Source organism: Octopus sinensis, linkage group LG26 (genome assembly GCF_006345805.1).
Source record: "Octopus sinensis linkage group LG26, ASM634580v1, whole genome shotgun sequence".
NCBI lineage: Eukaryota > Metazoa > Mollusca > Cephalopoda > Octopoda > Octopodidae > Octopus > Octopus sinensis.
In genome coordinates, this window is record NC_043022.1 from 4,294,942 (window position 1) to 4,317,153 (window position 22,212).

Consider the following 22,212-nt stretch of genomic DNA (forward strand, 5'->3'; position numbering starts at 1 on the left):
ATATCTTGTGCTATAAAAAGCTGAAAGGGAGAAGCGATAAAGTGAAAATTGTAAGTAATCATCGACAGGAATCCTTAATGGACAGCAGATGCAGAAATGCGCGCAGGTTTAATCATCAAGTTGCACATATCATTTCAGGTGGATTGTTTTGCCAGATCGACTTTCAATGGAGAGACTCAGATAAAATTAGACGCATGAATGGAGCAGTTGAGAAGCTGGAAGCTAAACTGCGTGCGTAGGATGTTGTACTGCTAACTACATGGCCCCATGTTTGTGTGTGTGTGTGTATATACATAGAGAAACACATATATATATATACACATACATAAATATACATACGTGTGTGTGTGTGTGTGTATAAATATACATATATACATAAATATACACATGCATGCATATATACACATGAACATACATGTGTGTGTATATATATATATACACATGCACATATATATTCATGCATACATTAAGCTATACACACATGTGACAGAGTGTGTATGTATTTTTATTTATATATATATATTATAATATATATACATATATAGAAAGAGAGAGAGAGAGAGAGAGAGATAGACAGACAGACAGATAGATAGATGTAGTGAGATAGAGCTACACACACATATATATGTATTATACATACATAGGCATATATTTATCTTTATCTGTTTTTACGTCCATTTTTCCATACCTTCATGGGTTAGACAGAAATCCATTTTACAACCAGACGCTCCACCGCTCCCCAACCCTTGACCAGTCTTTTAAGTAAAGCATCTCATATTCTGCTTGCCTTCGAAAGCACAGGATGAAGGACATATCACTTGTAGAGAATGTGATCCCCACATCCCCACAGTTTGGCCCAGAATGTCAACATTCACCTCATCACCCCTCACTACCCACCACACAACATTCGGTGACCCAAGACAATAGAAAGACACCCGGGGTGAGGTATGGTTGGGGTAAATCGTAGTGTATATATATATACTCTTTTTACTCTTTCACTTGTTTCAGTCATTTGACTGCGGCCATGCTGGAGCACTGCCTTTAGTCGAGCAAATCGACCCCGGGACTTATTCTTTGGAAGCCTAGTACTTATTCTATCGGTCTCTTTTGCCGAACCGCTAAGTTACAGGGACGTAAACACACCAGCATCGGTTGTCAAGCAATGCATGGGGGGGGGGCAAACACAGACACATAAACATGCACACACACACATATATATATTTCTTTAATACCCACAAGGGGCTAAACAAGGACAGACAAACAGATTAAGTCGATTACATCGACCCCAGTGCATAACTGGTACTTAATTTATTGACCCCAAAGGGTGAAAGGCAAAGTCGACCTTGGCGGAATTTGAACTCAGAACGTAACGGCAGATGAAATATGGCTACGCATTTCGCCCGGCGTGCTAACGTTTCTGCCAGCTCGCTGCCGATATTATATAAATATCTGTGAATGTTTCCTTGTCTTGACATTGTGAGTTTATCTTGTAAACGAATATCACCATCATACAAGCAGTGTTGTCCATATTCAGTCTTCCACGAAAACATGTCTGGCCGTTGAGCTGTTCTTGTTCAAAACTGCTAGGGGAAATATTTATTTGGTTGGAAACTGATGAGGGTTGACAACCTGCAGAGTCTCTGGCTGTACAAAACCTACCTCGGAGAAATTTTGTCTGATCCATGCAAGCATGGAAATGCAGACATTGTGATGGTGATGAAGAGGAGGAGGAGGAGTAAGAAGGGAAGAGAAGGAGGAGGAAATATTAAATAGCAACATTCTTTACAGTGAAATATGGTGTGTTGCTTTTATACCCGCAGCCCCGGCCATGTGACAGACAAACGAGAGTGCCAGTGTATAATTATCGTGTCGTATAATTAACTGAAATAGCGGTACACATGAACCGAATAAATACGACGTGTGAATTCAAACAACAGGACAGTGCAGTACAGTAAATTACAGTAATTACACCACGAATAATAATATAATAATAATAATGATGATGATGATGATGATGATAAGAGAGAGAGAGAGAGAGAGAGAGAGAGAGAGAGAGAGAGAGAGAGAGAGAGAGAGAGAGAGAGAGAGAGAGAGAGAGAGAGAGAGAGAGAGAGAGAGAGAAAGAGACAGAGTCCATTGAGATTTAACATGAAACAAAGACACCAATATGCTTAATTATCAGAAATCAATATGATTGCCAAAATTCTATCAGGAAACACACATCTATTTGTCGTCCAGTGTATAAAAGTATCAAAGCTTTGCCCCCGTCGTCTTGGCAGAAATTTCCAGACTAACAGCTAAAGGTTAAAGATATAACTATCTCTTGACCATCATCAAAAGGGTTTTTTACACTGTTGTTTGACCTGCTGGCTATAACAGCCAACTCTCCTTCGAATTACACCTCACAGATACATTAATGGTTTTCTAACAGAAATCCGATTTAGCCATTCAAAATTTCAGATACCCTTAATTGTGGGAAGTGGTTTTATAAACCAATCTATCTTTCGTTGAGGAATGTGATGTTTGAATCTATTGTTGTTGAGAAACATCAAGTTTATTGAAATTACCAATTCTAATATTTTGATAGATATTTTAACATTAATTACCAGAATAATCATGGAATTTGATTTTGCAGTTTAAAGGATTAAGCTGGTGTTTGGAACATAGAGAGAAAAAAACATAGATTGGCATATTTCGGTCATATTATGCGGAGAAAATCCCTGGAGAAGGACATCATGCTCGGAATGGTCAGTGGCAAGAGAGGAAGAGGCCGACCAAGAACCCGCTGACTTGACACCATCAAGAGTGACACGGGAATGGCCAAAGCCAATCTGAAAGAAGCGGCCCAGGATAGAACTGACTGGAGGACACTGATCCAACGAGTAACCGAGAGTCGACTTTGACTGAGCGGGTGGGCTTGTGGGCGGCGCGGGAGACGGACGGACGGACGGACGGACGGACGGACAGACAGACAGACAGACAGACAGATAGATAGACAGATAGATATGTATATATTATATTTTGGTCATATTATGCGGAGAAAATCCCTGGAGAAGGACATCATGCTCGGAATGGTCAGTGGCAAGAGAGGAGAGGTCGACCAAGAACCCGCTGGCTTGAAACCATCAAGATGATACCGAATGGACATAGCCAATCTGAAAGAAGCGGCCCAGGATAGAACTGACTGGAGGACACTGATCCAACAAGTAGTGACCGAGAGTAGACTTCGACTGGGCGGGAGGGCGGGCGGCGGGCGGGCGGGCGGACGGACGGACGGACGACGGACGGACAGACAGACAGACAGACAGACAGACAGATAGACAGATATATAGTATATATATATTTTGGTCATATTATGCGGAGAAAATCCCTGAGAAGGACATCATGCTCGGAATGGTCAGTGGCAAGAGAGGAAGAGGTCGACCAAGAACCGCTGGCTTGACACCATCAAGAGTGATACCGGAATGGACATAGCCAATCTGAAAGAAGCGGCCCAGGATAGAACTGACTGGAGGACACTGATCCAACATTGACCGAGAGTAGCTTCGACTGGGCGGGAGGGCGGGGGGCGGGCGGGCGGCGGACGACGGACGGACGTACGGACCGGACGGACACAGACAACAGCCAGACAGACATACGAGACAGACAGACGAAGACAGACAGACAGACAGACAAGACAGCAGACAGACAGACAGACAGACAGACAGACAGACAGACAGACAGATATAGTATATATATATATTTTGGTCATATTATGCGGAGAAAATCCCTGGAGAAGGACATCATGCTCGGAATGGTCAGTGACAAGAGAGGAAGAGGCCGACCAAGAACCCGCTGGCTTGACACCATCAAGAGTGATACCGGAATGGACATAGCCAATCTGAAAGAAGCGGCCCAGGATAGAACTGACTGGAGGACACTGATCGAACGAGTAACCGAGAGTCAACTTCGACTGAGCGGATAGATAGATATATATATATTGGTATAGTAACTCTTTTACTGCAGAAATCAGATGAATCCACTCAGGTCAAAGGGCCAGTAATTTCAAGGATGGGGCAGGGCAATTACTAATCAACCCCAGTGCTAAACTGGTACTTACTTAATAGACCCCCAAAGGGATGGAAGGCAAAACCAACCTCAGCAGAATTTGAACTCAAAACATAAAGACAGATGAAATATTGCCAAACATTTTGTCCAACAAGCTAACAATTCTGCCAGTTCACTGCCTTTAAAATAATAATAATCTTTCCTACTGGAAGAAAAAGGCCTGAAATTTGGGGGAGGAGACTAGTTGATTATATCGACCCCAGTGTTTCACTGGTACTTAATTTATTGACCCTGAAAGGATGAAAGGCAAAGTTGACCTTGGCAGAATTTGAACTCAGACAAAATACCTTTAAGCATTTTGCCCGATGTGTTAACAATTCTGCCAGCTCGCTGCCTTAAATAATAATAATCCTTTCTACTATAGGCACAAGGCCCAAAATTTTGGGGGGAAGGGGGCCAGGCAATTAGATCGACCCCAGTATGCAACAGTAACTTAATCTATCCACCCCCAAAGGGATGAAAGGCAAAGTCAACCCCAGCAGAATTTGAACTCAGAACATAAAGTCAGACGAAATGCTGTTAGGCATTTTGCCCAGCATGCTAACGATTCTACCAGATCGCCACCTTAGTAGTTGTAGCAGTAGTAGTAGTAGAAGCGGTAGTAGTAGTAGTAGTAGCGGTAGTAGTAGTAGTAGTAATGATAATAACAATAACCCTATCTACTAAAGGCACAAGGTATGAAATAACGGGGCAGTGGTAGTTGATTACATTGACCCCCCCCTAATACTATGTTGATAATAATGATGAAATTTTTTTTTTTATTTGCCACAAGGGCCACAGATAAGTGGCACAGTGCAAAGACAGACTTAAAAGAATGGGTATTTATATAGAATGGCGGGATACAATACAAAAAAACAATTTTTTTCATGCAAGTATACATGTTGTATAATATATACAAAAGAAACGAAGGCTATATAATAACAAGAACAACAGCAACAAACAATGGAATGGGCCCTGTAAATGCTTCGAAATCAGGCGTTCGGCCCCGTTTGTTAACCTTGAAAACAGTTTGTACGTATGTCTGTTTGTCTTTCCCACTTACAAGATCTGTTGGCCATTCTCTTTGTCATGTTTTTCTGAGGGAAGGAGAGAGAGAGAGAGAGGGAGAGAGAAGTTTCGTGTAACTCCTTGCAGTTCATAAGTAAACAAACAACAACGTAGAGTTGTGTCAACAAGTATGCACATTACATATGCATCAGAGTACACACACTGTGTATGTATAGATATGCGCATGTACTCATACATAAATATATGTATGTGTCCACACACACACACACATATATATATATATATACACATTATATATATACACATTATATATATATATTATATATACATACACACATTATATATATATATATATACACATATATATATATATATATATATTTACATATATGCACATATGTAATACATAAATATGTTAAATGATTATCTGTATGTATATATGTATATATATATATAATATATATATATATACAAAGATACATTTATGTATGTCTATCCTATATATTATATATATATATATAAATATATATATAGTTGTGTGTGTGTTGTGTGTGTGTGTGTGTGTGTAAGGAAAAACATAAAATAGATAAAAAAAAAACCAAAACATGAATATTAAAAAAAAAACTATAAAACTAAGCCAGAGACAAAGGCAGTGTGTTTGTGTTTATGAAGTAAAGTGATATAGATGTTTACTTTAAGAAAGAAAAAAAAGAGAGAGAGAGAAAAACAGGCAACAGACATTTGATGAACGTGATGAAGAGGAGGACGAGGGGGATGAAGAGGAGGAGGAGGTGTGAGACACATGTAAATGAAAATGCGAAAACAAGAAGAAACGGCAAGAACAATGGCAACAGCTAGAACCACTTACTGGTTTCTGTGTGTCGATCTTGTACAAGGTATTGGTAAACGTTGTAGGGTACTTCAGATGGACGATAATACCATTTCACATTCACCACCAGGGTATCGCGTTTGGTCTGGAAACACAAGAGGGGGAAAAAGAAGTTTTGTTAGACTGGCAATAGTACAAACCATTAAGCAATCATCATCATCATCAACAATATCAACGTCATCATCATCATCAACAATATCAACGTCATCATCATCATCATCAACAATATCAACGTCATCATCATCATCAACAATATCAACAATATCGTCATCATCATCATCAACAATATCAACGTCATCATCATCATCAACAATATCAACGTCATCATCATCATCATCATCAACATCATCATCAACAATATCATCAACATCATCATCAACAATATCAACGTCATCATCATCATCAACAATATCAACATATCGTCATCATCATCTCAACAATATCAACGTCATCATCATCATCAACAATATCAACGTCATCATCATCATCAACAATTCACGTCATCATCATCACATCATCATCACAATATAACGTCATCATCATCATCATCATCAACAATATCAACGTCATCATCATCATCATCAACAATATCAACGTCATCATCATCATCATCATCAACAATATCAACGTCATCATCATCATCATCATCAACAATATCAACGTCATCATCATCATCATCATCAACAATATCAACGTCATCATCATCATCATCAACAATATCACGTCCTCATCATCATCAACAATATCATCATCATCATCATCACAATACAACGTCATCATCATCATCACAATATCAACGTCTCATCATCATCATCATCAACATCATCATCAACATATCATCAACATCATCATCAACAATATCAACGTCATCATCATCATCATCATCATCAACATATCAACGTCATCAATCATCATCATCAACATATCAACGCTCATCATCATCATCATCAACAATATCAACGATCATCATCATCATCAGCACATATCAACGTCATCATCATCATCATCATCAACAATATCACGTCATCATCATCATCATCAACAATATCACGTCATCGCATCATCATCATCACTATCACGTCATCATCATCATCATCAGCAGCACCAACAACAGTTTATGCTCAGCTTTTGTCTTTTACTTATTTAAATCATTAGACTGTGGCCATGCTGGAGCACCACAGCCTTGAAGAATTCTTTTAGTCGAATGAATAGACCTCAGTTCTTATTCTGTCCCCTTTTTTTCCTTTTTTTTTTATAAAGCCTGGTACCTATTCTATCAGTTTCATTTGCTGAACTGCCAAGTTACAGGGACATAAACACGCCGCAACGTATATGCATTCTCAGAACCCCTTCAGTCATTAATGGCCATGAGATTGCAACTGGGACTGATTCATTCAACTAAAACTTCTAGAAGGTGGTACCCCAGCATGGTCGCAGTCTAATGACTGAAACAACTAAAAGAAACGATATATCTGATGCACTGAAGAAATATGAGCAATTTATTAGGGACCCACGAAGGCCATATGAACCCCACAGTGTATCACAAGGTTAAGCAATTAAGGATTTAGACGCAAATTCCAGCAATTAATGTCTTAGGTTTTCTTTTATAGCTGGAGAGAAGAAAAGAGAGACAGAGATAGACAAATGGAAAGAGAGAGAAAGAGAGAGTAGAGATAGAGAAACGGAAAGAGAGAGAAAGAGAGAGGCAGAGATAGACAAACGAAAAGAGAGTGGAAGAGAGAGACAGAGATAGACAAACGGAAAGAGAGAGGCAGAGATAGACAAATGGAAAAGAGAGAGAGGTGAAGGCAGCTAGGTAAACCTTGTGGAAGAAAAACATGTTTTTGCCTTATTTTTTGTTTTTTGGTTATTGTAGGCCTCAGGTTCTCCCCGCCACCACACACACATGCCATTCTGCAAGTGAGAGGGGTAAAATGCGTCAAAAGAAACCGATTGGCGATATTTTATTACAGACTTGCATGGAAATAAAAAATTTAAAAAAAAAAAAGCAGGAGAATTGTTTATATTAGAAATATTTTGTTGCGGCAGGTAAGAATAAGTTTTACTGCTGCAGAAACCCCTGGAAACGTGCAGGTGAAGATGGGAGAGGGTCGGGGGGGGGGGTCGATTCTGCTAGAGTACAGAGCACCGGTCTTTTTTTTTTTTTTTTCTTTTCTCTTCCTCTCTGGAAGTACAAAATCATCAATCAACTGGCAGAAGAAATAAAATCCCAACTTTCAGAAGAAATAGTTCTTTAAGCAGTCGACTCCAAACACCACCACCACCACCACCACTATTATCACTACTACTACTACTACTGCTACTGCTGCTGCTGCCTGGCACTCCGTCAGTTATGACAAGTGTTTCAACAACCGATTCAATCAACAGAACAGTAGGCACACAAAATTAACGTGAAAGTGGCTGAGCACTCCACAGGCTCACTCTGAGAGAGAGATTCAGCACAATCCAGAATGTGAAGGGCCTCAAAAGGGTGAAAGGTAAAGTGGACCTCGGCTGGATTTGAACTCAGAAAGTAGCAACAGGCAAAATACTGCTAAGCATTTCGTCTGGCGAGTTAACAATTCTGCCAGCTTGCTGGCTTAATAATTATAGGTTTCAAATTCTGCCACAAGGGCAGCAATCTTGAGGGATGTGGACAGTCGATCACATCGACCCCAGTATCTGACTGGTACTTAATTTATCAACCCTGAAAGGATGAAAGGCAAAACTGACCTTGGTAGAATTTGAACTCAGAAAGTGCAGACACGGACAAAGTGTTGTGAAGTATTTTGCCTGGTGTTTTAATGATTCTGCCAGCTTGCCACCCTAATGATAATAATACCACCACCACCAAGACCAGAGTGAATTCCTTTCCATCAACATCAAACGGTCTAAACTACAGAAGGGGAGGCAATAGTTTATTTGAGAAATTATCATCATTATCTCTCATTATTAGCTTAATTAGCTGAGCATCAGGAATTAATTTAATTAAAAGTGATTAATTAATACTTAGGGATCACTCTCTTGAAAGATAACATTGCAGTTTACCAAGGCAAAAGGGTTAACATTTGGTGGGTTCCTTGTTGATGGGACTACACAAGCTTCGCAGTCCCAGCTTGGTTTATTGTTGAATAAACTCCAGAACTGATCAAGGAGACATTCCAACTGTGACCATTCCATCTTGACGTAATCATATCACCGTCATGATCTTGTCAGGTGACTTACATGGACCAATGCGACTCGTCCGTACTGGAGGTCCCAGCTGAGTGACGCGGCATCTGGTTTGCGTTTTAATTACATCAGTCTTTCAATAGCTGGATCATTTCATCTGCATAACCCAAGATTACAGATCAGAGCCGTAGTTCACAAACTGAACTGGTTGAACCTGGCCACGTTGTTCTCTGTTCATCTGCTCAGCATCCAACTGACATTCGACGTCCTTTTATCTTTTATTGATTTCAGTCATTAGATTGTGGCCATACTGGGGCACCGCCTTGAAGAATTCTTAGTCAAATAAATGAACCCCAGTGTTTTTTTTTTAAGTTAAAGCCTGGTAGTCGCTCTATTGGTCTGTTCACCAGACCACTAAGTTATGTGGACATAAACACACCAACACCGGTTGTCAAATGGTGGTGAGACACACAAACACACATATAGATATATATATACATATACATATATACGACGGGCTTCTTTCAGTTTCCGTCTACCAAATCCACTCACAAGGCTTGGTCGGCCCAGGGCTATAGTAGAAGACACTTGCCCAAGGTCCCACGCAGTGGGACTAAACCCGGAACCATGTGGTTGGTAAGCAAGCTACTTACCACACAGCCACTCCTGCGCCTATATATATATATATATATATATATATATATACATACATATATGTATATGTATCATATATATATATATATATATATATATATGTATATACATACATGATGTCCATCATATATACATATATCTATCACATACACACATATATATATCATCATCATCATCATCATATGGATGTTAAATGATGATGATGATATACATATACACACATATATATATGATGGTCTTGTTTCAGTTCCCATCTAACAAATCTACCCACAAAGCTTTGGTCAGCCCAAGGCTATAGTAGAAGACACTTGCCCAAGGTGCTAGCCACACAGTGGGATAGAACCCAGAGACGTGTGGTTGGGAGGCAAACCTCTTACCACACAGCTACACCTGCACCAGTGATCCAAGAAGATTCATTGACTGAAATAGTTTGCATCCACCCTGCTGCACCCCATGACTTCAATATACCCTGGCTCACTAGACTATTTGAACCATAGGTGGGGTCCGGGCAAGTGCTTTCACACCAGGTCAGAGCAGAGTGCGGAACAAGAGAGGCTAAGGGGTGGTTCCACATCACTGAAGCTCCTGATCCAGGGCCTAACCACCAAATACAGTTTAGTATGATTGAAGAGAAATTTGGCTGCTACTTCTAGCAGGTCCAAGATATTTTAGGTGGCATGAGGATAAAAGTGTCTATGAACATGGAGGAAGGAACATGATTGACTACATGTGAAGAAAATGGAAGTGAAACTGACATTGCTGGAATTTCGTTGGTGCATGTAGTAACATACATCACAGGTTCCCATTATTATATGAAATACTGGCAACATGTAGCAGTAAGGAATTAGCCTATCACAGACACAGAATAATCCTTTCTATTTTAAGCACAAGGCCTGTAATTTGAGGGGAGAGGACTAGTTGATTAGATCGACCCCAATGTTTCACTGGTACTTAATTTATCAACCCCGAAAGGATTGAAAGGCAAAGTCTACCTCAGTGAAATTTGAACTCAGAACGTAGTGGCAAATGAAATACTGCTAAGCATTTCACCCGGCATGCTAACAATTCTACCAGCTCACTGCCTTACAGAGACAGAAATAATGAAAACAAGTAGCAACATGTAGCAACAAGTAGCAAAATAGGCAAGTGGAAACTATTAGAGGGCAGTGACATGTAGCAGTGTGGACCACAAGAGGCTAGCACAAAAAGACAACATGTAGCAGGATATAGACTGTGGGGAAACTGATAAAGGAGATATTGGCTTCAAATTTTGGCACAAGGCCAGCAATTTTGAGGGTGGAGGTTAAACTGATTACATCAACCCCAGTGCGTATCTGACCTCAAAAGGGTGAAAGGCAAAGTTGACCTTAGTCGATTTATAGCTCAAAATGTAAAGACAGACAAAATGCCGCTAAGCATTTTTCCTAGCATGGTATGTATTCAGTCTGAATAGGCCAAGACTGAATACATAAACAAGTGCCTGTCCAACAGTGATAGCATCATCCATTCTCTCAACAGTGCGCCCTTAAATATGGTTTCTGATTACAAATATCTTGGGTCATACATATCATCATCTGGAAAAGACTTTCTAACTAGAAAGGGTATGGCCTGGTCAGCCTGTAATGACATGCATAAGATCTGGTCATCAAATCTAAGTAGAGACTTCAAACTTGAAATCTTCAAAGCCACAGTCGAACCAATTCTACTATATGGCTCAGAAACCTGGACGTTATCAAAGAAGCTTGAGAGGCGGATGGAACCTACACTCGCCTCCTTATGAGAGCTCAAAATCTCTCATGGAAGAGTCATCCAACCAAAATGCAAATATGTGGGAAACTACCACCTGTGTCATCTCTTGTGAAAGGTAGGAGAGTCCAGTTTGCTGGACATTGTTGTAGAGCTGAAAAAGAGGTAATTTCTACTCTTCTCCTCTGGAAGCCATCTGCTCGCAATACCAGAGGGCGCACACTCTCCTACCCTGATGTAATCTCCAGGGATACAGGCATCCAGCAACAGGACCTCCGTAATGCCATGATGGACCGTGAAGTCTGGCGTAGCATGGTAAATTCCATTGTCTCGACCACGGTCGAACAATGATGATGATGATGAGCATGGTATTACAAAGAACATGGACAACATGTAGCAAGATGGACCACATGATTCTATTACAGAGAATGACAACATGTAGCAGTGAGGGCCACATTCTTTAGAAACTCATTCCAGGTTCCTAAACGAACAGGAAATAAAATCTAAGAGTTTTTTCTCTTTCATGGTGAAATGTCAATTCTGTGGTGGGTGGCATTCATGGGATTGGGCAGGGGGTAGAGTTTGGGATGGGGCGAGAAATGCGAAGGGTCTGGGGTGGAAAGACAGTAACAATGGAATTGAAATAAATAAAACATTGTCATCTCCCCCTCCCACACTGGGGAAGCACTCCGTCGGTTACGACGATGAGGGTTCCGGTTGATCCGAATCAACGGAACAGCCTGCTCGTGAAATTAACATGTAAGTGGCTGAGTACTCCACAGACACGTATACCCTTAACGTAGTTCTCGGGGATATTCAGCGTGACACAGAGAGTGACAAGGCCGGCCCTTTGAAATACAGGTACAACAGAAACAGGAAGAAAGAGAGAAAGTTGTGGTGAAAGAGTACAGCAGGGATCACCACCATCCCCTGCCGGAGCCTCGTGGAGCTTTAGGTGTTTTCGCTCAATAAACACTCACAATGCCCAGTCTGGGAATCGAAACCGTAATCCTATGACTGCGAGTCCGCTGCCCGAACCACTGGGCCATTGCGCCTCCCCACACACACACAAACACACATTGATCTAGAACAAACAAAATTGTCGTTGAGTAAGAACAAGAAGACTGGAGGACAAAAACCAGACCTGGATAACATTGTTGCTGTTGACGTTGTTTGCCAAGCTCAGCATCAAAAGCAAAGTGATGAGAAGAAACATAAATCAATGAAGAAAACAAAGTCATTGATTGCACATAACGCAAATCATCCATGCGGAAATCCAAGGGAGGTGAACCGGGGTGGGGGAAGGAGTGGAGAGGGAATGAAAACTGGGGTGGGGGAAGGAGTAAAGTACGTAGTATCGTTGGTACATGCGATCACTTACACATGACCAACACCACCACCACCCCTACACATCCCCTAACCATCCAACCTCACAGAGCACCCCCCCATACCGACTAAGGATCTCTTTACACTGAATGGAACTCTCTCTCTCTCTCTCTCTCTCTTTTACTCTTTTACATGTTTCAGTCATTTTGACTGCGGCCATGCTGGAGCATCGCCTTTAGTTGAGAAAATCGACCCCGGGACTTATTCTTTGTAAGCCCAGTACTTATTCTATCGGTCTCTTTTGCCGAACCGCTAAGTGACGGGGACGTAAACACACCAGCATCGGTTGTCAAGCAATGCTAGGGGGACAAACACAGACACACAAGCACACACACGCATATATATATATATATATATATATATACGACAAGCTTCTTTCAGTTTCCGTCTACCAAATCCACTCACAAGGCATTGGTCGGCCTGGGGCTATAGCAGAAGACACTTGCCCAAGATGCCACGCAGTGGGACTGAACCCGGAACCATGAGGTTGGTAAGCAAGCTACTTACCACACAGCCACTCCTGTGCCTATTCAGGTACAGTAAATAAGCAGGCATGGCTGTGTGGTAAGAAGTTGGCTTTCCAAGCACATCGTTTCAGGTTCAATCCCAAGTGTCTTCTATTACGACCACAACCAAACACAGCCTTGTAAAGTGGATTTGGTAGATAGAAACTAAACGAAGCCCATCATGTGTGTGTGTGTGTGTTTGTCTCACACGACCACTTGACAACCAGTGTTGGTTTGTTTACATCTCCATAACTTAGTGGTTCAGCAAAATAGAGTGATAGAATCAGTAACACACTTAAAAAGAAGAAGAGAAGTACTGGGGTGAGGGGTCAATTCATTCAACTAAAATTCTTCAAGGTGGTACCCCAGCATGGCCGCAGTCTGATGACCTAAACAAGTAGTATTAAATAAGTGTATTCCATCTCAACTGACAATGAGAGCCAGGCATGAAAGAATGGAAAGACACTGTTTTGCTAAAGAGAAAACAACAGCAGGAACAATAGTAACAAGTTCACACACACACACAAACATATATATATACTCTTTTCTCTCTTTTACTTGTTTCAGTCAGTTGACTGCGGCCATGCTGGAGCACCGCCTTTAGTCGAGCAAATCGACCCCGGGACTTATTCTTTGTAAGCCCAGTACTTATTCTATCAGTCTCTTTTGCCGAACCACTAGGTGACGGGGACGTAAATACACCAATATCGGTTGTCAAGCAATGCTAGGGGGACAAACACAGACACACAAACACACACATATATACACATATACGACAAGCTTCTTTCAGTTTCCGTCTACCAAATCCACTCACAAGGCATTGGTCGGCCCGGGGCTATAGTAGAAGACACTTGCCCAAGATGCCACACAGTGGGACTGAACCCGGAACCATGTGGTTGGTTAGCAAGCTACTTACCACACAGCCACTCCTGCGCCTATATTTATAGTGTAGAAAATACACCTGAACCTCATTGGTAATGTCTGTAAACACAGCTGATAATACAGGTGATCTTTGATGTTGGTACATCACGGTCTGATTCGTAACATAAGGTGGTACATCACAGCCTGATTAGTAATGTGAGAGAACATCAAGGGAAACTTGCAACATATGATAGTACATCATTGCCTGACTAAAACCATTACAGCCTGGCTTACAACACATTTCCCATAGCAAACACTACAACTTTTAAAGTACTGACCCTGTGTTTTCCGTCTAAAAGAAAAGTATGAGAAAACCTTGTCCTATATATAGTAATGACAATTTGATCACACAGATGGAATATCAACTGGACGCTGTAGTTAAGACTGCACAGGAATGGAATACTAACTGGACACTGAACTTGTCTAAAACAACATCTAATACACCATACAATTTGTTGAAGACCCAAATGTCCTAAAATAATGAGACTTAAAATTGCAATCATTTCTTAAAACTAATCAAACAGGGAAATTACCAGCCAAGAGAGCCTCTAAATGTTTACTCAATCTGCTAGAAATAACAACTACGTCTTCCTCAAACCATGCTATTTGTTTTGTAAAACATATTAAGATAATGTTGTACGTAGTACACTTTTTCAGAAGAGAAGACAGTATGGTCATAGATGGATTGGATTTTGATCCACCATCAAGACTGACCTAGGGCTAAACAACTCATTGGAAAGCTTCTAGATCACCACCACCACCACCGCCAACGCTGCTTGCTGTTCAATAAAAGAAAAACTTTGACCACAACACTTTCATATCTAACCTACGTTTCCATATTTGTTCCTTAACCCAGTCCGTGACCCCATAAACACTAACCTAGGTATCTATACTTATCTCACGCTAGTTTCTACGACTGATCAACAAACACAAAACGAGGAACCCATCCATATCTGAACCCAGGCGAGCTGGCAGAGACGTTAGCGCACCGGGCGAAATGCTTAGCGGTATTCGCCTGCCGTTACGTTCTGAGTTCAAATTCCGCTGAGGTCGACTTTGCCTTTCATCGTTTCAGGGTCGATAAATAAAGTACCAGTTTCGCACTGAGGTCGATATAATTGACTTAATCCCTTTGTGTGTCCTTGTTTGTCCCCTCTGTGTTTAGCCCCTTGTGGGTAGTAAAGAAATACATATCTGAACCCAGGCTCAGTCTGTGACCCATCAGCATCTTTCCACTGCCAAAGAGACAATCAAGAGAGGAATCATGGTTTATGAATTTAATTTAATTAAGGTCGTTCATCACCCAAAATATTTGCAGCCTGAAACTATTTTTAGCATAGCAAATTCAAGCAAGGATATGCCCCTGGGCAAAAAAGCTAGACAACAACAGAAGGTCTCCTATCGATACACCCAGTTGGTCCTCCAACCGTTGTTGCTGGCTTGTGTGTAATTATCACTCAAGACACCATTCATCATACCTAAGTCATTTTATGCTGAAAAAAATTGTTCGTAAACTAATTTGCTCATCGTGATGAGAGGCAGTCAAAAACTGAGGTTTCACTGAACTTAAGCTCACATACAGGAGTGGCTGTGTGGTAAGTAGCTTGTTTACCAACCACATGGTTCCAGGTACAGTCCCACTGCATGGCACCTTGGGCAAGTGTCTTCTACTATAGCCTCGGGCCGACCAAAGCCTTGTGAGTGGATTTGGTAGACGGAAACTGAAAGAAGCCCGTCATATATATGTATATATATATATATATATATATGCGTGTGTGTATATATGTTTGTTTGTCCCCCTAGCATTGCTTGACAACCGATGCTGGTGTGTTTATGTCCCCGTTACTTTGCGGTTCGGCAAAAGAGACCGAGAGAATAAGTACTGGGCTTACAAAAGAATAAGTCCCGGGGTCGAGTTGCTCGATTTAAGGCAGTGCTCCAGCATGGCCACAGTCAAATGACTGAAACAAGTAAAAGAGTATACATACATACACACACTCACTCATAAATAAATACACACACACACACACACACACACGTGTATTGGTTTTAATTTTTGGCACAAGGCCAACAATTTCAGGGTGGCATGACTGGTACTTATTTTATCAACCCTGAAAAGGATAAAAGGCAAAGTCAACCCTGGCGGAATTTGAACTCAGAATAGGAAAGACAGTCGAAATACCAATAAGCACTCTGCCTGGCATGCTAACGATTCTGCCAGCTTGCTGTGCGTGTCTGTGTCTGTTTAATATGCCTAATCTACATTACATATTTTTTTGGAAGCACTCCGTCGGTTACGACAAGGGTTCCGGTTGATCCGAATCAACGGAACAGCCTGCTCGTGAAATTAATGTGTAAGTGGCTGAGCACTCCACAGACACGTGCACCCTTAACGTAGTTCTCGGGGATATTCAGCGTGACACAGAGAGTGACAAGGCCGGCCCTTTGAAATACAGGTACAACAGAAACAGGAAGTAAGAGTGAGAGAAAGTTGTGGTGAAAGAGTACAGCAGGGATCACCACCATCCCCTGCCGGAGCCTTGTGGAGCTTTTTTAGGTGTTTTCGCTCAATAAACACTCACAATGCCCAGTCTGGGAATCGAAACCGCGATCCTACGACCGCGAGTCCGCTGCCCTAACCACCGGGCCATTGCGCCTCCACATTACATATATTAATATATTAAATAGACACACACACAACTTTCACCAGCAACGATAAAATGATGGGAAATGGAAGATATTGGGAGAGAGAGAGGGGTGGGGTGGGGGGACAGAGTCAAGAAGAGATTAAGAGAAAGATTGCTGAACAGATTAAGGGAGAGGAATTAAAAGACAAGATAGAGGAAGACAGGAAGGCAGGAGGGGGGAGCGGATATGAATTGAGATCAAAGGAGGGAGAGAGAGAGAGAGAGAGAGAGAGAGAGGGAATGTAGAAGTGATGAGGGGGAGATGGAAGGGATTAAAGAAAAGAGAAAAAGGGCAGAAGATTTAAAAGAAAAGAGCTTAAAGAAGAAAAAAAATTTTCAAATTTAAAAAAAAAATAAAATAAAAAATAAAAGTTAAACCCAACATTTTAAATAATGAAGAGAAGAAGAGAGATAAGATGATGATGATGATGATGATGATGAAAGGAGAACAACAATGACATCACATCATCAGAGAAGCAAGGATATCTTAGAAGAAGGATTATAGCAGATTATCACCAAAGACTGGGTATTTGCATTACAGCCTTAATTACATCCCTTAAATACCTGGACGGTTTTACCTTTCGTTACAAATATGTAACAAATGGGAAAAGTTCAAGAAATATTTCATGGAAGTGTTTTTTGCATTACTGACTGTTTTTTCCTCCTTTTTAATTACAAAGATACATCGAACCAACGATGGGAGATTCTGCACTGACAAGCTTTAACCAATTCCATCGTCATCATCATCATTTAACATCTGCTTTCCATGCTGGCATGAGTCCGACAGAAACTGATAAGGACAGGGGCTGCACCAGGATCCGTTGTGCGCTTTTGGCATGTTTCGACTGCGGTCATGCTGGAGCACCGCCTTTTAGTCGAGAAAATCGACCCCGGGACTTAATCTTTGTAAGCCCAGTACTTATTCTATCGGTCTCTTTTGCCGAACCGCTAAGTTACGGGGACGTAAACACACAAGCATCGGTTGTCAAGCGATGCTAGGGGGACAAACACAGACATATATACACACACGCATATCATCATCATCATCATCATCGTTTAGCGTCATATATATACACACACATATATACGACGGGCTTCTTTCAGTTTCCGTCTAACAAATCCATTCACAAGGCTTTGGTCGGCCGAGGCTATAGTAGAAGACACTTGCCCAAGGTGTCACGCAGTGGGACTGAAACCGGAACCGTGTGGTTCATAAGCAAGTTAGTTACCACACAACTTTCTTAAGAGAAAGTCCCAGGTTAGTGTGGTGGATAAAGTAGAATAGCTGATGATGATGGTGGTGATGATTGCAGCAATGACGATGGTGGTAGTTGCGATGGTGGAGGAGACAGAAGAAGCGTGGTGGAGACATAGTAATGGTGATGCAAGACTTCAGTGAGAGCTCCACAATCATCTTTATTATATACCATTGTTTTATATCTCTCTATACATGTGTTTGTGTATGTATGTATGTGTATATGTGCGTATATATATATGTGTGTGTGTGCGTCTTTTTGTATGTATATATATATATATATATGTGTGTGTGTGTGTGTGTGTGTAAATATGTGTGTGTGTTTGTGTATGTATGTATGTATATATTGTGTGTGTGTGTGTGTATATAAATAAATATATATATGTGTGTGTGTGTGTGTGTTTGTGTATGTATGTATGTGTATATATATATATATATGTGTGTGTGTGTGTGTGTGTGTGTATGTGTGTGTGTGTGTATATATATTTATGAGAGAGAGAGAGAGAATAGGGTGTATGGATGGGTGGAGGTATGATTGATGGTAATTTCGCGCTGACCCTCCTGACCCCTACCCCCATCCCTAAAAATATGCATAATAGATTAACGCCTGGGATGACAGGGCAAAGCTACCAAAATTACTGTCAGATGACGGTGAAAATGGCCAATTAAATTAACCTGCCCTATAATTTCTCTCCCCTGCCAGCAAAAACAGTTCTTTAAGCGGGAAGAGGGGTGAACTGTACAGGGAAGGGATAGAGAGAGAGAGAGAGAGAGAGAGAGAGAGAGATGACAGATGAGGTTATTGAGGTGGGTGAGAGAGAGAGACAGAGAAAGAGAGAGAGACACAGAGAGAGAGAGAGAGAGAGAGAGAGAGAGAGAGGTAAGTGAAGGTAATGAAGCAAGTGAGAGAAAATTGGTAAGGAGCTAAAAAATAAAGAAAATATCAGAGAGGAGAGAGAGAGAGAGAGAGAGAGAGACTGTGTGATAGAGAGGGGGGGGAGAGGGGGATAGAAAAAGGGAGAGGAGGAGGTAAGTGACATAAAATAAGAAAGGAGCTAAAGAAAAAAGAACAAAAAGATCAGTCGGAGTGAGAGAGAGAGAGAGAGAAAGAAAGAGAGAGAGAGAGAGAGAGAGAGAAGAGAGAGAGAGAAAGAAAGAGAGAGAGAGAAAGAGAAAGAGAGAGAGAGAGAGAGAGAGAAAGGTGTTGTGATGTGATCAATGTGTATCCCCGTAGTAGCCGGGTCAGGGAGATACTGATGGGGGTAACAGACCCCCAGGGAAGGGAAAGTCAGCAGTAAATACCCACAACACAGCTGCAGGCGTGGCTGTGTGGTAAGAAGTTCGCTTCCCAGCCGCATGGCTTTGGGTTCAGTCCCACTGTATGGTACCTTGCGCATGTACCTTCTACTATAGCTTCCGGCCAACTCAAAGCCTTCTCAGTAGATTTGGTAGATGGAAACTGAAAGAAGCCTGTCGTTTAGATCAATGCTCCACAACCGGTATGTCATGGCACACTGGTGTGCCATGGAGCAATGCTTGGTGTGCCGCAGTGTAACCTGAATAGAATTTCTTCCTTATACTTTTAATTATATTTTTAGTTCAGACATGCGGCTGAATTTTCAAAAACAATATAAGTAAAAAAAAGCTTGTGGAACACTGGTTTGTGTGTGTGTGTGTGTGTGGTGTGTGTGTGTGTGTGTGTGTGTGTGTGTGTTAGACCAGCAGTATTAGTTTGTTCACATCCCCATAACTTAGTGGTTCAGCAAAAAAGACCAATAGAATACATACGAGACTTAAAAAAGACTGAAACTTCTTCCGGACAGTGCCCCAGTATGGCCACAGTCCAACAAGTGAAACAAGGTAAAAAGGTAAAAAAATAACATATCTAAGGGTTAGGGTTAGGGTTGACTCACAAGTGCTCCCCCAATTATGTGCCCTTCACTCACTCACCCGTTCTCTCACACACATGAAGACAAGCATGCCGAGTTAGACTCATGTCAAAGATACATGGAGCTACATGAACACGTTCTCTCTACCCAAAATCTTTGATCGTAGCAGACAAAACCCTTCACCAAAGGCATTCCATCCATGACCAGACCGATATCGTACATTTAGACCTCATTTAGCCAGTATTCTCCCTTCTATTTTTCTGTTTTCGTTTCTACTGTAAATGATAAGGCAAGGTTTAATAGCAGCTTGGCTGCTATTTCTAGCAAGTGAAACAACCACAAGTTCAGTGACCCAGAGGATCAAACTAAGTTGAAGGAACACTGACGTACTCAGAGTACCCAGCAGTTGATGGTACAATATATCCAGTTTTCTATTTCAAAAGCTCATTTACATGTTTGCACTATCAAGGATATACTGGTGCCCTATCCAGAAGAGTCACACCACTTCTTTTCTCTCCAAGGCAGAAAAAAAAAAAAGGATCCTGTTCCTTTCAGCAGAATGCAAACCGGTGCCCTATCCAGGAGCAGTGAGTTAGCTAAGGCGGCGAGTTGGCAGAAACGTTAGCATGCCGGGCGAAATGTGTAGCCGTATTTCGTCTGCTGTTACGTTCTGAGTTCAAATTCCGCCGAGGTCGACTTTGCCTTTCATCCCTTCGGGGTTGATTAAATAAGTACCAGTTACGCACTGGGGTCGATATAATCGACTTAATCCGTTTGTCTGTCCTTGTTTGTCCCCTCTGTGTTTAGCCCCTTGTGGGTAGTAAAGAAATAGGTATTTTGTCTGTCTTTACATTCTGAGTTCAAATTCCGCCGAGGTCGACTTTGCCTTTCATCCTTTCGGGGTCGATAAATTAAGTACCAGTTATGCACTGCAGTCAATGTAATCAACTTAATACCTTTGTCTGTCCTTGTTTGTCCCCTCTATGTTTAGCCCCTTGTGGGTAATAAAGAAATAGGCATCACACCACTTCTTTCCTCTCCAAGATAGAGCAGAGACTGGTTTACACAGTCGCCTGCATATCAGGGTATATAATGTTTTGTTATTCATATAGAGATGGAAGAAAAGGTCCAAACAGAAGAGGCGTTTGTGTTCATTATAAACAGGGAAGATCTCAAAATAAACCTCATCATTAAAAGAAAAGGAAGGGCACACTGCGTGATGTATTCCTAGAGACATTATTCTTACTCTTTTACTTGTTTCAGTCATTTGACTGCGGCCATGCTGGAGCACCGCCGTTAATCGAGCAACTCGACCCCGGGACTTATTCTTTGTAAGCCCAGTACTCATTCTATCGGTCTCTTTTGCCGAAAAGCTAAGTAACGGGGGACATAAACACATCAGCATCGGTTGTCAAGCAATGCCAGGGGGACAAACACAGACACACAAACACATATATATACATATATATGACAGGCTTCTTTCAGTTTCCATCTACCAAATCCACTCACAAGGCTTTGGTCGGCCCGAGGCTATAGTAGAAGACACTTGCCCAAGGTGCCATGCAGTGGGACTCAACCCTGAACCATGTGGTTGGTAAACAAGCTACTTACCACATGGCCACTCCTGCGCCTATGATTGAAAATGAGAGGAAGTTAAGGCTAGAATGATTTTGATCAATCAGAAGTGGCCTGGTGTTAAACAGCAAGCGAACAGGAGAACTGAGTAATCAGAGTTGCTAGAAGTAGCAGCCAAATTCTACTTAAAACAGACAGTCTTCTTTAATAAATGAAGGACACACAAGATAACATACTGCTAGAAGATGGGAAACATGGTGTTTAATATACTGCTGAGAAGATGGGATGGTCATAGATGGAATGACTTTATATATTAAAACTGTTTTACACAGAATTAACCGAGGCTAAACCGAGAAAAAAAAGTATTTAAGCCGAAAAGCATTTATGGAGATTCAACTGCTTTATTTTAATGAAACGG

The 22,212-nt window shown here is 41.4% G+C and overlaps 1 protein-coding gene across 4 annotated transcripts in view; it reads right to left on the bottom strand.

Annotated features, from left to right (window-relative positions):
• The window catches only part of LOC115224734 (arginine-glutamic acid dipeptide repeats protein), a 453,168-nt gene that overhangs the window by 239,116 nt on the left and 191,840 nt on the right, over positions 1 to 22,212 (bottom strand). For all 4 annotated transcript variants that reach the window (XM_029795610.2, XM_029795612.2, XM_029795609.2 and 1 more), the window contains exon 3: positions 5,984 to 6,089. In XM_029795610.2, the coding sequence (XP_029651470.1) occupies positions 5,984 to 6,089 (106 nt within the window). The remainder of the gene's footprint in view (positions 1 to 5,983; positions 6,090 to 22,212) is intronic.